General features: G+C 37.4%; 2 protein-coding genes across 4 annotated transcripts in view; one reads left to right on the forward strand and one right to left on the reverse strand.

Moving 5' to 3' along the window:
• The first annotated feature begins 582 nt into the window (after positions 1 to 582).
• On the forward strand, positions 583 to 11,583 carry LOC118282020 (uncharacterized). 3 transcript variants are annotated; one of them, XM_035602891.2, is made up of 3 exons: positions 583 to 713; positions 7,258 to 8,800; positions 8,875 to 11,583. In XM_035602891.2, exons 1-3 carry the CDS (start codon positions 643 to 645, stop codon positions 10,633 to 10,635), a joined length of 3,375 nt encoding a protein of 1,124 aa, XP_035458784.2. In that variant the 5' UTR covers positions 583 to 642; the 3' UTR covers positions 10,636 to 11,583. The 3 variants fall into 3 exon arrangements, with proteins under 3 accessions (XP_035458784.2, XP_050559107.1, XP_050559108.1); XM_050703150.1 differs by lacking the exon at positions 583 to 713 and adding an exon at positions 6,984 to 7,154; XM_050703151.1 differs by lacking the exon at positions 583 to 713 and adding an exon at positions 6,995 to 7,140.
• Positions 11,584 to 12,409: 826 nt separating this feature from the next.
• The window catches only part of LOC118282019 (nuclear receptor-binding protein homolog), a 56,721-nt gene continuing 52,384 nt past the window's right edge, over positions 12,410 to 16,746 (reverse strand). Inside the window, exon 10 of the mRNA XM_035602889.2 lies at positions 12,410 to 16,715. Coding sequence (XP_035458782.1) covers positions 16,629 to 16,715 — 87 coding nt within the window. The 3' untranslated portion in view covers positions 12,410 to 16,628. The remainder of the gene's footprint in view (positions 16,716 to 16,746) is intronic.

Below are 16,746 nucleotides of genomic sequence, written 5' to 3' on the forward strand. Positions count from 1 at the left end.
ACCGCCATTAAGCTGTAGCTGGTGCCTATTGTGCAGGTACCTGTCATACGTTATGTAGAATAAATAACTCATTTAGGCTGACGTCTCTGTACAATCTAGTATGTTTATAGCATTCAGTTAGGTTTTAATCGCTAAATTAGGCATTGTTTATTTGTAAAGTAAGGCCTGTATGCCGGACAAATCACGTAACCGTGTGTATGTACAAATAAACGCCTGCATTACCAATATTCGGCACTGCAATATTCAGTCTCTCGAACTTGGTAGAAGCTTTAAATATGTGTAACAGGATCAACCTATCGGCTTACAATAAATACGATAATCACCATCTTCCTTTACCGGTTCCAATAATTGTAATTATCGTATAAGAGCTGAGGATGGGCAATGATACATTACCAGTCAATTATGTAATTAACGAACATGTTTCGGCTGCACACCAAAAACGGTAAATTTTAATGAATATTACCTATTCAAATTATGACGTGTATAATCATGTGAAACTGATTGGCGAAGGCCGGCGCCCGGAACTAGGGGAAGCGCGGTATTACGCGGGAACAGCGCGGCGTCGCGGTCATCCTCGCTGTTTCACAGTTGCTCAATGGAAGGAAGCGTTGATGTCGACGTTGAGGTAACACACTGTTAGTAATGGAGCGGTCACCGCGCAGCGCGGCCGTGCCTCGGACTCGAGCCAGCATGGGCCAGTACCACACACTCAGGTAGGACCTTGCTGCACGCAGTGCACGCGCCATTGGCTCGCGATAGTTGCGTTTGTGATGTGTTGCGTATTGCGTATGGATGCGCCCTCAGGTAGGTGCCTGCTTGCCGTGACTCCTGTTCGTGTCGTCTCGTGTAACCAGGAATGGTTTATCTATTGGAAACTTCTTCGAATAGTATTCAAATACCCAATGTGTTTGTTACTCTTGCTGATCAGTGAGTGCTAATTATGATCCATTTATCGTTATCGTTACAGGTGCTTACAGAATTGTAACGAAAACTGTGCCTCTTTGCAAATAACATTACAAATTCTGGGATCAATTCTCATTCATTTTAAAATCCAATAAGTACTACCTACTAACTACTACTACTGGGATGTCAAGATTCAATTTATGACTTTCGTTAGTCTGCTATTTATAATTCTACTTATTAAATTTCTACATTAAAGTCTCTTTTCTACTCTACTTCAATACTGGCTGTTCACTATTTTAGCCCAGTTTTCCCAGTGCATAAGTGTAGGGTAACTAAAAGGAAGAAAGAAAGCACAGATTGTTTTAATCAACACAAAACTAACATAATTTTTATTGACTTGCTTACTTTCCGAGTTTTGGATAAAAGTTAACAAGTAACCTCGGCTCCTCTGTCCAGTGCGTTCCTCAATATCAAATTCTGGCCGTGACCGAACCGACATAATCATTAGTTCAAGCGAGTCTCCGAAATAAAGTGGATGGTGGGCCCATGTAATTGCAATAAGCCTTGCATTTTGTACCTTTCCGATATTAGGTAAAAGGTTGTATTACTTGTATTGTATGGTTAGAAAGGCTCGATTTGTACATAATAAGTTGTTCTGGATTCCTGAATAATGCACGCAATATATCGATTTTTATTCATTTCGCCAGCGTGCTTGGCTAATACAAAAACGAACGTGTCAGTCAATAACTTACACCCACAGCATTTCGGATTGGGATATTATTCAAAATCGGCAGTTATTAACGATTCGTAATTAAATTCGTTTATTGAATTGAAAAACGCGTAGAGATTAAGGTACCGTGTAGAGGGTTCGATTTCCACACGGAACAACTCTTTGTATTATCCACAAATTGTTGTTCCGTATCTGGGTATCCGGGTGTCATATGTACTAGGTATATGAACTTGTATGTTTGTAAACTCTGAGTGCGAAATGAGAGTAAATCCAAGCGTAATTAACACTTCACAAATTAACTGTTTTTGAAATATTCCATTTACTAAGAAAGGACGCATAACCACTTGGTGCAATCTTTACGGCTAGAATATTTAACTTGTACGATCTTTTTATTGAGAGAATCCACGATTTTAGAAGCTAATTAGCTAAAGCTGCCGATATATATTATTTTCTTCTGATAAGCGTCAAAAGGAAATAGCAGATTAGCCTGCTTCTTAGACATCTTACGGGAACAGCGTAGGAATTCTACTTATGTAGCCAGGTTACAATATAAAGTAGATTTTATATTATTGAAGTCTATTGTTGTTATGTCATTGTTATTCATTTAATAAGTAATGATCGAGAAATACAGCAGGTCCCCAATTCGTGTTGTGTGTAATGAATGATTCTGTCTTTGTCACATCATCGGTCAGTTGACATTGGGCAGCCATTGTTATATTATGTACAGGCACAATGATAGGCACATAGGGACGTTTGTTTCAATTTTCGTGTGATGCAATAATACCTATTGATATTTGTATGTCCGTCGCATCATCAATGTAAACAATAACCTGTTATTCTTTTCATACGATTTTCTATCATCGGAAGTTATAAATTAACTGCGTTGGCTACGTATATACCTGTATCTGTGGTAACTCTTTCAGCTATCTCCTCATCTTGTCTCAATTAACTAGGGGTCGATAGAGATTTAGCGTCTACCCAGATTCTGCTAAATGTAACTGATTTATAAGGGAAACTGCATTCTCTCCTCCCTGCCAGTTAAGGGACCAATTTCTGGTTGAATCCGTTGGCACACTCTTGGGCTTCTATCTGGCCGTAACCACGTGCCATAGCCGACCGTGCAGTCATAGAGCTAGCTATTTGTTTAAACTATGGCTGTGACCGACACATTACTTACCTGTAATTTTGTCTTGAAACATCGGTTCTGTTGCAAGGTGCAGTGGACTGCTGGACTAATTACAGCTGTGTGTTGTCACTTACCATAGTACCCACTTACTACCACTTATCATGGTAAGTGAACGGTCTGCTATTACCCATGGCCATTTGTCGTTATAGAAATATTTGCTAATTGTTAGCACCTTGTCAGATACTCACCTAGAGGGTTACGATTGATTATGTATCAGGGAAAACTTGCCTCAACGCATCATAATAGGTCCATGAGAAGGTGACAGAGAAAATAACCACTTCATTGTATTTCGGTCGGTAGGTTACCTACCTAATTTACCTGCACTAGGTGTTAAAACATCCCTCGAGGAAGTCATCAATTTGTATGATGTAATTAAAACATTAAAATTGATTCACGGAACTGCTTATTACCGCAGCTTGTAGGAACAAACGTTTAACGATTAGCGTTAGAAAATTCTTTATGACCCTTTAGTCCCTGTGTTGTCGGTGTGTGTAGCTGAAATACTGCGGCAGGCTACGTTGTACGTAGGTACTATGTGGCTCATTGACCCACTTCGAAGGATCTCACTGACATCCTGAACTGTCGAAAGTTGCATTCAAGGGTGCACGGCGTTTCCGATTATCTTTATTACTCTTTATCGAGACTAGGTAACTGGTGTTTAATTTTTTGTTAATATACACAGTGAAAATTTCCTGAGATAAATATGTAGTTTTTGGCGATTTCATTTTTATATTATGACTACGTAGCGGTGTTACCGGAGCTCCGGCTCGAAAAGCAGGAGTAGGAACGGGGTGGTTTTTAGTCAGTAAGAGTCTGACATTCCCACTCGCCTCGCTTAGGCGGGAGTAGTCATTGAACGATTTTCTCCCTTAAAAAAAGACATTAGAAATGTAGGTAATTATTGTTCTGGCTTTATATTTTGGTAGTGGAACCTGTTATAGGTATACCTGCTTATAATTATTAATTTGGGTATTCGAAAGTAATTTCTCTACATATACAAAGTACAATAATGTAATTAATTACCAAATACAGAAGGTTCTTAATTGATTGTTTCCACATATCATGTTCCTCGCTGTATGTCCGTATAGTAAACTTTGTTTGGATATCATGGCGAGGTGTTGCAGGACGTGTTCTGTTACACTGCCAGGTGCTACATATTCATAGCTTCCAAATATTTATTCATAATTATGTGCATTATCGATTTAATATTTCCTTAGCTGGAATTAATGAAAGAAGTCAATGTTAATCTGCACTTTGTTCAGCTATAACATTATTTGGAATGTTTTTTTCTCACGATCACATTGTGTTAAGTAGGTATAATTTCTTTTCAATAATTATATAGTTATTGTATGCGGGAACAAGCGTTTTGGTGTAATTCAAGACAACTATTAAATGACTTTAGGGTTAACTTTTAACAAACGATTCCTCATTGTCTTTATCCTCTAGATACAGATTACTAATAAAAAAACGAATTTAGGTACCCAACTAATTTCGTAGGTTTTGTTTGGATCTGTAGAGCCGCTGCTTGCTCGCAGAATATACTCGTAGGTAGGTTTGACAAAAATCTTTAAAATACTTACTGACGAAAATCTATAAATGATCTTGGTAAATAACGTATGTACCTACAGCATAAAGAAATCAATTCTTTCGCGTGATTACGCAAGCCAGCATTCTCAAAGAACAATAAAATCTACAATCGTAGTCACTATAATGACTAGTCCACTGAAGCAGAATGCATTCATCGAAGTTTGCAAAATGCTGAGAAATTGGACCGATATGCTAATCCGCGGTATTTACGCATGGCCGGTGTTTAGGGACGGAATAACTATATTTACATAGACCAGTAGTCAGTAGTCAGTGGCTAGGTACGACTGCACCGTGCACGACATTCGTGCTTGTCAATCTTCGCATATTGCAGTTTTAGGGCATCGAACAGGAAAAGGATGTTCTTACAAAAACACGTACAACTAACAACTCATTCCTACATACGTATTAACATTAATCACTCCGTCCAATTGAAAGGTGTTACAAATAAGTGTTATTTATTGTTCCTATAAAACAATATATCTCTATGTATGTGCCATGTTGTAGAAATCAATTCCGTTAATGGACACGTTCACTTGATACCATTATAGTATCTTGTACCTGCTTCGGTTGCAGTCATTACTCACAATTCAAAGTACCTAAACGTAACGAGAGTGCCATCAATTACCAGCTTTTTACACACAAAAACAAATACTTACTGAACAAAATGTCTTCTTGAATGACGTATGTGGATTGTACACGCGAACGAGCATTGTCTGTGTATTTGTTAGTAGTTATTACATCAGTTGTTAGTTAATTGGCAACCAGTTCGATGCCGTAGCGCATCAATACTTTTATTATTGATGGAAACTACAGGACCTACTCTGGTCCATCAAGTGTAATTGTAGCTACATTTATGACATACTGCTCCGCTTATAAAATTAGACAAATACCAGATACCTAGGCAGCCAACAAGAGATACGGTTGTGGTATGCGCAGACCAGACGATCACAAGTCTAGTGTGAGATCGTGATCGAGAGTTCGAAGTAAATGGATATAGGTAGTTCTTCGAAATTCGATTCTTCGACTGATTCATATGGCAAAAATTTAATTCCACTTTAAGATCTGTAACACGTGTTCATATGAAAATAGGTATACCAAATAACGTATATTCGAATGAGGGACTCGTTTTTAAAAAATAGTTTTCGAGATATCGACGTTCGAATATTTTCTGCCCAGATGAATCAGAAATTGTTACAGATGAATCTGTTGAACAATTGAAAATTGTATGTAAATGAGCTCTGTATTTATTTTAATTTCACGTTCTTTTAATTTCTTGTTAGCATACCATTTTCGAGTACTTTCGCACAGAGAAGTCACGAGCATTCATCATCACGCTTGCTCAGGGCGGATTAGTAATTTCAGACTCATATTCATTACATTCCTCAAAAAAAAGTTGTTAAATTATAGCTATAACCTTTATAGTTAAGTTAATTTAAAAATAAGACTAGTAAAAAAATGTACAGAAGAATCAATAATTTATTTTATGATTCATGTGTGGTTTTGACCATACGAATCAGGCACAGATGAATCAGGATTTTGCTTACAATCATGCATAACTCATCGTATATACAGACTTCATTCTTGACATTTTTCTACACGACTGTATAACCAAAAAGCTTCACACGAAACATAGATTGAAGTTTTAAAACTGTAAAGTAAATTTTATAAAATAGGCATTGTAATCAGGATGCCATGTAAACCAAACACAGATGAATCAGATATTTACCTTAGTAACACCTGGATCTAAGCCAACCATCAGCACGTCCGCCTCCTAGTTTGTCCGTTGCACGCCTGGTTTCCCTCCGCACAGGAAGCCAGACTCTCATTATTAATACCCGACCAAGTATGGTCATTCGCAGCTTACGCCATATTAATCAGTATTATACGCCGGACACTTCTTATTTATTTATTTATAATCATACTAACATAGTTATAACGAATGCATTTTTTTTTTTGAAGAGGACAACTCATCTCCTTTCGATGTAATTATAATTTATATTGAAGTATCAAAGGGAAAAAGCGAAATCGACTACTTTGTTCCGGAAAATGGCAAACGGACACGCCATATGAATCAGAAGAACAAGCTTTAAAAAAAAATATTTTGTACCTAGACTGCAATTATTTAAAAAATATTATTTGTCCTAGTAACTGATATAGATAAACTATACTAAAAAAAATATTACATGCCGTTTTGTTAGTTGGTTTCAAAAATATTCCCATAGACATCGAAAATTTGGTCTCTGAAGAACTACCCATATCTGTCTGTTATAAAAAACCTCTTATATAAATGATAACTAACTCAATTAGGCCACAGGCCGACAGTGAGACAGAAAAGACGTGGCTAGTTAAATAGCACAATAAAAAACTTAAAAAGGGTGAATTTAAAAAGAGAGAGTACACAATCTCCTTGATTATGTACCAAACTCTAACAAGCATTCAAAATGTACGTTTAAGATACATATTAAAAAATAAATTGTACAGTCAGTAACAAAATCATAACAATGTCCGAAATACAATGATTCATAAGTGTGGATATTATCTAAACATATGATACCACTTATATAATAACAGAGGTAGCGGACATTATGCAGCTATGTTTGAAAACACGACCATTGTCCTGCACGCCGCGCTGCTGCTGCGACGTCTGCGCACTGCCTCCGTCACGCGAGCACTTATATTACTAACTCCGCGATATGTTGCACCGGTACGCAGAGCACGCAGCAATGCACTCACGGTATTCCCAAAAATGTACTCCCTTTTATTGAATTAAAGTCTTCCCTTTAAAATAAGACACTTTTAAAACTGCTCTATAGATTTCTGCGTTTATAAATTCATATTTATTTATTTCCAGGTCATTCGTGGTTACCTTGGCAATCACGATAGTAATAACCAAGTCACCAGTCAGTGGTTTCACCATACCTCGGCAACTAAGTATTTTGGATTCCACACCAGATCTTGAAACTGGAGAGAGTACGCAATTAGAAGTAAGATCTGATTTGAAGATTTTAAATAATAGTAACAGCAATGATCTCAGGAAGACCAATGAATCGGATTCGAGTGTAATAGCAATAAATGACCCAAACAATAGAGAGAAAAATTACACTTTGAATAAGAATGCAACACAGCAGACTGTTAATAAAACCGATGATACCGATATACAAACAAATGTACCAAAAAATGATAAATCTGAAGACAATACCGACCACCCGAATACAAATTCAATACGAACTAGTCAAAGTATTACTACTTCTGCACCAAGCACGAGTCAGACAACGACAAGAGAACCTGGAATTAGTACTGCCGCAGAACAAACTTCACTTACTACTGATTCGCAAATTAATATAACTAAAAAGAGTTCGAATACCATTGCTAATGATAGCAAAGTGCAAAGTGAAAACTATACAGAATCAAAAAGTTATCGAAATAGTTCCGAACCCATGCAAACTTCTGTTAATATCAATGTTACTGATAATATTACTTCTATAGCAAAGCATGAAGCAGTCAACATTAACGATACTTCCAACAATAATAACACTATCAAAAAGGATAATAATAAAATGATCAATCGTGGAACCGACATATTTATTTTAAACGATACGGAATTTAAATCTGCCGCTGAACGTAAAGATCCACGCTCAATATTTGATTTACAAAATCTGGATAACAAAAACCAAAGCAATAACAGTGACCAAGAAGCTGATCAAACAAATTCAAAAGAACTAAGTTCAATAACACCAACTGATACAACGTCAACAATTGACACTTCTACGTATTATCCTGAACTAAAGACTGACGTTACGAAAGTAGATACCACAACAGAAGCGACCACTAATACAGATTATTCAACAGCTAAAACTCTTACCTCAGATTTTAAAACACTATCGTTGCCACCTTGGAAAAAATATACTATAATTGATAGAAAACGTACGAGCACTGAAGATACCACAGCATCAACTAAAGAAATGGCTGTAGCGGAAACTGCTCAAATAAGTTTAGATGAAGTGCTCAATAATACATTCATACCATCATTAGAAAAATTAAAAAATGACCTCTTAAATTCTCAAGAGTCAACAACTAGTAAGCTTGAAACATCCAGTGCTACAGGGACAACAAATGTAAACATTACAGAAAGTTCTGAAACGCCTACTCCAAGTATGATTGTTACAACGGAAACTGGAAATACAAAGTTAGAACTAGTGTCAAAAAGAGCAGGTTATAAGGATAATCGAGAGACAACGATGACACAGCTTTATGAAGCCACCACCTCAGAGCTTCCACCAACACTAAGCAAAAACAACACTGAAATGTTTAGTTCTATGTACGAAACAGAAGCCAGCGAAGTTGAGGGGCCAGACACCAAGAATGTTACTGTGTATGAGTCGCAAAGTCAATTGGTAAGTCGATGTAAATTAGAATAATGTCAATGTTATTTAAAGTCTATTTCTTTAATATCTTTCACAATTTTCAGGCGGAAGACGCGATCAAAGAAGAGTTACTAAAAGAAGAAATGCTCAACGACAATGAAGAGAATGCTAAACGGTACGTCTTACCCAGAGTCGAGGATTCGAAAGATGAAAAGTATAGCGAAGGACTTGTGACTGTACCTGAAAGTGACACCGAGGATATGCTCAGCGTTAAACCTATTGGGATCGAAAAAAAGAAAAATACGATATTATATACTGTTAATCCAAGTTATAAACCACTTAAGAAAATTGACGTACAACCGCCAAAGCAATTCGTTCGCGATCCAGATGACAACAGCTGGAGAAATGAAAGTATCAGTTCTCTAGGAATTGTGTTCAAACCAAAGAATGCATCAAAATCATTCACACAAGTGTTAAAGAATAAAACTGAAATAGAGTTAGCGAATATGACTGACAGAGATAACAAAGACGATGTCCCAGATTTAAGGGTAAGACTAGAAAAGATAGCGGAAGTAAGAAAATCAAAGAAAAGGATCAACAAGTTTGGAGATACAGTATACAGCGATTACGAGGAGTCAGGGGAACGTGCAAACCTTTCTCTTAAAGAAGACACAACTACACCGTCCTTTGAGGACTCAATTCTGGACTTCACTCCTCCACCTATACCAAAATCACTTACAACAGAAATAGATTTGTCTATAAATGCGATATCAACGGATACTTTCAGCCTTTTCAAAAACGATATGAAACCTCCAACAACAAATAAGCCAAAGAAGTTCTACAACGTGGCAGAGTACTACGATGCTACGGACGAGTATGACGCTGATTATGTAAATCAGCACAAAATAGATTTAAAGAAATTTACTAAACCACTAACAACAAAAGAAACACCTGTTACTCCCCCTCCGCAGGTATTTCAAACTAAACCTATGAGAGAATATCAACCTGAGAGAAAAGCTACGCTACAATATTTCCCACCTACGCAAAAAAATACTCAAAAAGTAAATATAAACGATTATGATGTCGATTTTAACCGAAAAGTAAACTTGTATACCATGAAAGCGCCTCTTAGGACCTCACCTACTTCCTTTGCAACAGCATCTCCTGTTGCTACCGAGAAGTATCTGCCTGTGAGTAAAGTAACGATAAGGCCTACCTACACACCAATGTACCAGACTGAGGGCTTGGAAAGGAACCCATACCTGACTACTCAGCCACGCGTCACAGACTCCCCCAACGGATTTGTACCAAACGACGGAAATTTCAACAGAGCGTCGTACGTAATCAAACACTACCGAGACTTTATCAACGAAGCGGCTAAAGAGAGTGAAGACGAACGAGGCGAGTACCAGTACACAGAGCCTCCACTCCGCGGCGTCACCATCACTGAGCTCACGAAAATGACCACTTCCAAGGATACCAACCCGGGTGATGATGATTACGAGTACGATGTGAAATTCCGTAAAGATATTATGAACAGATTTGTCGATAACTTCAACCAGAACAGCGAGAGATTCAAGGTGGACTTTCCAATACTATACAACAGTAGTATTGTACACAGACAAACACCAGAGAATGGAAGAATAGCTTCTTCGACTGCATTCATAAAGAGGTTGTACGAAGTCAACGAGCCCAGGGCATCAAACTTCTTGTCCCACAGGAAGCCGTGCGACCCGCACTGCGACCCTAACCTGACGGTGGAGCTGTCTCCCGCGTATGAGCTCCACTACTACGTCCCGGATCAAGAAGAGAAGGAGGAAATGGAACAGAAACCCGCCACAGTACCATACCAGTACAGATTATGAAATACACGAAGCGTGCATGTTAGGAAATAATTTGAATTACTTGATATAGTGCGAGAGCGGTGACACTGTTATGTCATTCAATGTATTGGTGCTTATCGTGACTTACGATTGTCGAATTGTCGGCGGAGCATACTTAAATAACACATATTTATATAGCACAAACTTGAATGGTCAGTGAAATGTGACTGTATTGGGACTGTATTAGATAACTTTATTCATTAAAATATAGTAAAGGTAAGCAGGTACTTACTTAATGCACTATCGTGATCTAGCCGGTAGGTATATAACAGGTTCTTGGTTAAAACCTGAAATAAATCAAGGATTGTTCTTTCATATATTGCCTTCCAGTTAACTATGTAGCTTCACTCGGAATGACAACGCGTTGTTTCTTCATTTAGATGTATTGTTATGACAAATTGCCAAAGATGTAATTTTTAGAATTTTATTATACCTACACCTAAATCTGTGTACCTAGAGGTGGGTGAGGTATCTTGCCTATATACTTTTCCCTCAGTCTTATTTCTTTTATATAGCCAATTATTGGTGTATTAGGATGAGGTTGCTAAGGTATGTAATAGTTAATCAATGATGGTCCGTATTACATAATAAGCTGTTGTGTAAATACTTATATCTGGAGACAATGAAACTAACTGTAGGTTTGCCGTAGCGAGTAAACACTGCATCTTGTAAGACATTGTCACTTTCTATATCGTGTGTCGGATGATTGATAGCGCACCATTCCTCACTCACCGGCTTGTGTGTACGGACTTAGTTTCATAAAACACGAGTATCGAGTCATTACCGCAGTTGTAGACAACAACTTGTACTATATTGGAAATTTGTTGTGTACTAAACTGTCCTTAGTAAACTCGGATGCTTTTTTATAAAATTTCGAAGGAAACGTTATGAGTTTGTGACTTTGTGATAATAAAATACAATTTACGTAGAGGTGTTGCTTTTTATTTTGTTCCCAATAAAAATTCACGACGTTTTCACTGAAGAACAATAAATCTTGTTAACTTCCATTGTCCTACAGTAACGAAAGTCGTGTTACTGCGTAGGTATTTCAAAATTAAATAACTTAACAATACTTATAAGAGCTGGTGGTAAATGGTGAATCTTCTACTGCAGGCTTTTCTGACTTCCGAGCAGGTAGGTACCTACGTAGGTGTTTCAGAGCCAATGGCAAAAAAAGTTTATCAAGGGGCTTCTTCTTTGATTTTTATCAAAGAGTTTTATTTAGTTCGACCTGTGTGTTTGTTTAGGTCAAATTCAGTAGGTAATTGAAATTTCCCCCTTTCTGACGACAGATCTATCTGATTGGTACCACACTGGTACGCACGCCTGATACCTGTTCTTGACAACATTAGTAAGTAGTTCTTGACCACTTTAGACATAGACTAAATTATGTACTTCAGTCCAATTTTTATCAACATAACGCCACCCCATGTATAGGAGTAAGTAGAGTTGCAGTTTAAAAAAACAATGTAACACCTACTTTTCAGCAGTTCTGTTATGACTTCCATTTAATATTCCGTTTTCTATTTTTACACTCACCATTAACTATGAGTAGGTATTTTTTTTAAATCTTAATTTCCCTATAAGAAAAAGATTGGTGCTTACTGTTGCCTACTTTAAATACTGTTTTTACCTCATGAAAGGTGGGTTTAGAACATTTGAATAGGGTAATATTACTTCCTAATTCTACATACATGCTTACATGTAATTGTCAGGTGTGAAGGAGGGATTGAATAGACAAAATTGAAACAAAAAATACTTTTTTAAAATACACTTTATTGACGTTCTTTATTGTAGAATAGTATGCAAACATCACTCGATCGTTCGATCATATTTTGTTATGGATTCTTTACAAGTCACTTTGAGCATAATCATAATAGGTATCATTACAATAATAATATGTACTATAGCTAAATCATACTTCGGTTACTTGCACAATAACTGTAGTCGAAAACATAAAATCGAGTGGGAAATGCATTTCTGGATCCAATAAATAATTATGTTACAATCTCATAAAACGCAAATTAAAATATTTTTCATAGATGAACACATTTTTCTCTTTGGATAATCAAAAGAAAAACCAGAACACTAATCGGGTAATTATATACAACAATATATTGTTAATCAAACTAAACAATGTGTTCACTTGTCGTAAATACAACGTTCAACAAATAAATCTGAGACAAACTAAAATACTATAAATTAAATAAGGTACCATTCGACTCGCGGGCGCCATCTATCGGTCGCAATGCAAGACAACTTGTAACATCTATAACTTTAGGAGTTACAAGTAACAATGGGCTTTATCAACTACGTCTTTAGATTCATATTGCTAAAGTTAAGTGATCCAGCCTCTTCGAGAAAATGTTCTGAGTAAATCCGGGAGCCTAAGTTTAGTATGGAAATACATAGCACCAGTTAAAGATATTCTGAATAGTTTGCATTGGTAATGTGCTGAGTCGAGTACTACTGTAGCGCCTTCCAAGTGAAATGGTACATTTAGGAACATAAATAATGTAAGGAGAGTTACTCTAATTATTGCAAAAGCAGTAGGTAACGTTGTGATGGGGCCTGTCGTTAACGTTAGTACAGCTGCTCGGCCGAGTGGGTCTTGTTAACATTGGCATTATACCATTTACTTGTATTAAATCATATCACTTTACAATATTAGTTTCATCTGAATACAGTATATATTATTACAAAATGTAGGATTCTTCTCTGAACACAAAACCGTACAACCAAAGCAGCCAAATGGTATATAAACCAAAATAAAAATGCGAGATATATAAATAGAAGCAAATCAGTAATGTAGCGGCGTCTGTATGTATAGGTAGATAAGTAGATCGTACGTAAATCAATTACAGTTACAACAATAATCATTTATAGTATAGTTTTAGACTAAAAGCGAATATTTACAAAGAACACGCCATTTTACTAGCTATTATACCTGCCTCCCAACATGGCTCGCGCGCGGCGTCCGACATACCGAGTTGTTCAATTTAATAATTTCCTAATATTTTATAATTTAATTATATTTCCTAATATATATATTTAAGTAAGCGTACATATTTTTGGTAACGAATACGAAAATTCCCGCACCCTTAATAAATTATAACCTTATCAATACGAGATACGCTCGATGGAGAGGCCGAGTAACACAAGTAACATGTCGCGGCGCCGCGCGCGGGGCGTCCCGCCGTACAAACCTAACTCTTTACATTAGCCAGTCTTTCGTTTACACTACTCTACACTACGGCGCTACTAACTCCACTAACTCCTAGCCGAGCCGACACTGTGCGTGCTGCATAGTGTCGTAGCCACAACCCTCCGCACTCCGGGTACACCGAGCTAGCTCTCTACTCAGATCTATATACACACGAGGTGAAACGTTACAAAAATATATTCCGGTTGTGGGCTACACAAAGTATGTGGCACACAGTTTCCTCCGACACACGCTCGCGGTGAGTACGGTCCTTAGCCGAATACTTGACGATACGCTACAGGGAACCGAGGGGCTGTTCGCGTCGTACAATCACATATTGATATATGTGACAAACAAGGGAGAAAACAAAAAGACAGTGTAAATATCTCAAGGAATACCGGACTGTAGGTGGTACTGAAACCATTAATTGGGTTGGAACTGATGAAGCAAGAAACATGGAAATGAATCGAAACTGTACCGACGCGAACATTAGAGTCTACGAAGCCCCTTCGCTAAGTGTACCGATATATCTGATTGAGAATGGAGGCGGTTGTTTGTCGATGGCAAGCTGGTTGACTGTGGAATACATACTTATGTTCTGTTTGGACTGGAAGGTTTAGTAACTAAGGTTTAGTAAACTGTCGTTTGAAATTAAAACGAATCGTTGGCACCTCATATATTTGGCACCACTAGCGTCAAACAATCGTGAAACTAGGTGTCCCTTAGTTTGTATGTAACCTACGAATTGTGATATTTTAGTACCAGTTACATCAGGTTGATAATGTTAGAGAATCAGCGTCTTGGAACTCAAAGGCAAAATGTTCAAAATTCGTAAGTTAGTTGCGTTTAAAGGGACATAAGCTTAATTTTGTTTAAATAAATAAGTGTGTCAGCACCAAACTGTCGAAACATAACGAACTAGGAACCGGTGCCGCTGCGATACTCTGTACGACGATATACACAATAACACCACAGACACAACCACACAGCTTACTGTACATAACGAACGATAAACGAACTGAAAATATAATAAAAAAATGTTCAATAAATTCAAACAAACGTGGACTCGTGGGCATACAAAAAGTAATACAATATACATCGCGTAATCCTGTGTAGTTATGTCTGTCGAGACAATACAATATAGCAAATTTTATACAATGCTGTACATACATACTAGCACCACTATAGCTTTACGTATAATAACCGAAACATCACGTATATAAAACCAAAATGTATGTGTGTAAATGCAAAATATTATATTTCAACAATGGCTCTTGTATTGACGTGTGAGAAGGTAATTCGATTGGACTATGTGGACACTTTCAATTTTATTTAATGTTTTGCAAATATATTTCGTATAAATCTAATTGTAGTTTTAGTTTCCTTGACATCAATACAAAATCCAAGAAATTATTAAATTACATTAAAACATCACAAGTTTGGACAATTGACTTTAACCACGCATACAATGTGTGCCTGGACGCCTGTAACCCTCCGCATGGAGGCCTGTGTGGCCTGGCCCAACTATGTGTAATAAGGAAACTTTAGTAAATAATGCATCACGCGTGTAGTGGGTACAGACGTCCTCAACAAAACAATCCTACGATAAGCGCCTCATACAAAATCTTAACAAATTACTTGACTGTAGTCAACAAACGAAGTCCAGTGACACCTCTCGGTAGTAAAAAGTAATAATAATCGACGCGAGTACAGTACAAATTTCAACCTTATCTTCATAGTGAGTATGTTCAATTTTCCGTATACTTATTATTTATAACCACATCCATAAAGCTCTAAGAGGAAGCCTCACTATACATATAATTAAAAGTAAACGTTTAATTTAAATATTTTTTCTTTTAAATATCATTTATAACATATACACATTCATACAAAATTCTACATCACTAAAGCATACTCGATGTTCCAACTAAATTATGAACCGTTCCGAATCTTCGATAATTTTACAATTTTTACATACAAGTTTGTCTTAAAGAGAACTTTGAATTTTTACAATTTCCTTTAAGAAAGCGCATCGATTTAAATGAACGATTCGGCTGATCGGATTTAGATTCACACTCGACTAGTTAGTTTTTGGGAGGTGAAATGCAATAGTAGAAGGTACCTCGACTGGCACATTATACACACAGTGCGTTCCCCAAGACAAGCGATTGCTGGCCGCACTGTGCACACAATGTACCGCAACACTGCGCTACAAGTAACACTACAAAATACCTCCGCTTCAATTTCGTTTGTTTCTGGAACTGTCGCTAAGTAAACTTGTGACCAACGTGGAAGATTTCAGATGAACACTTGTTTATGCGAGGACTCTCGACCTATTATAGGAAGCTATAATAGAAAAGTGGTTCTATTTTATCGAACAAATTTAGAAATTACGTTGCGTCTGCACATCTTAGGAGCTAAATATTAAAAATAATATTAAAATCGGAACTGGCGATCCCCGCTTAAACAAGCTTTAAGTGTGAGCCGTTAAACATTCCGCGGAATACATTCAATCGGTACCATATCATACTTACGTAAAAATACATGATACGGCAATACAAAATCTCATCATAAGACCCATCATCTCTACGTATAAATATGCGTTAACTCTAATCTAAAGACTACTGCGGCCGCGGGCTTGGCCCTGACGTCCCGCGACGCCGACGTTCAGCTCAAGTCCGGTTCCGCAACTAGTTGACTAAAAACCTTGTTTAAATATCGATAAAAGCTAAGTGCTCCGGAAGTAGAGGACATACGTACGGCGCCATATGCACTAGCTGGCCAGCGCCGCGCGCGCCGCGTGACCGAAGCTGCCGCGCAGGGACTCCTCCATCAGACGGCAGATCTTGTCGCGGTCCGCCTGCAATACCACAACGGGTACCTATATACTA

This window comes from Spodoptera frugiperda, chromosome 23, assembly GCF_023101765.2.
Source record: "Spodoptera frugiperda isolate SF20-4 chromosome 23, AGI-APGP_CSIRO_Sfru_2.0, whole genome shotgun sequence".
NCBI classification, from domain to species: Eukaryota; Metazoa; Arthropoda; class Insecta; order Lepidoptera; family Noctuidae; genus Spodoptera; species Spodoptera frugiperda.

Bases quoted from the DNA above. Each gene is read 5' to 3' on its own strand.
- LOC118282020 (XM_050703150.1), top strand. From the start codon at position 7,000: ATGTTTGAAAACACGACCATTGTCCTGCACGCCGCGCTGCTGCTGCGA. The intron at 7,155-7,257 runs GTACTCCCTTTT...ATTTATTTCCAG, and splicing joins CTCACGGTATTCCCAAAAAT to GTCATTCGTGGTTACCTTGG. The intron at 8,801-8,874 runs GTAAGTCGATGT...CACAATTTTCAG, and splicing joins ATGAGTCGCAAAGTCAATTG to GCGGAAGACGCGATCAAAGA.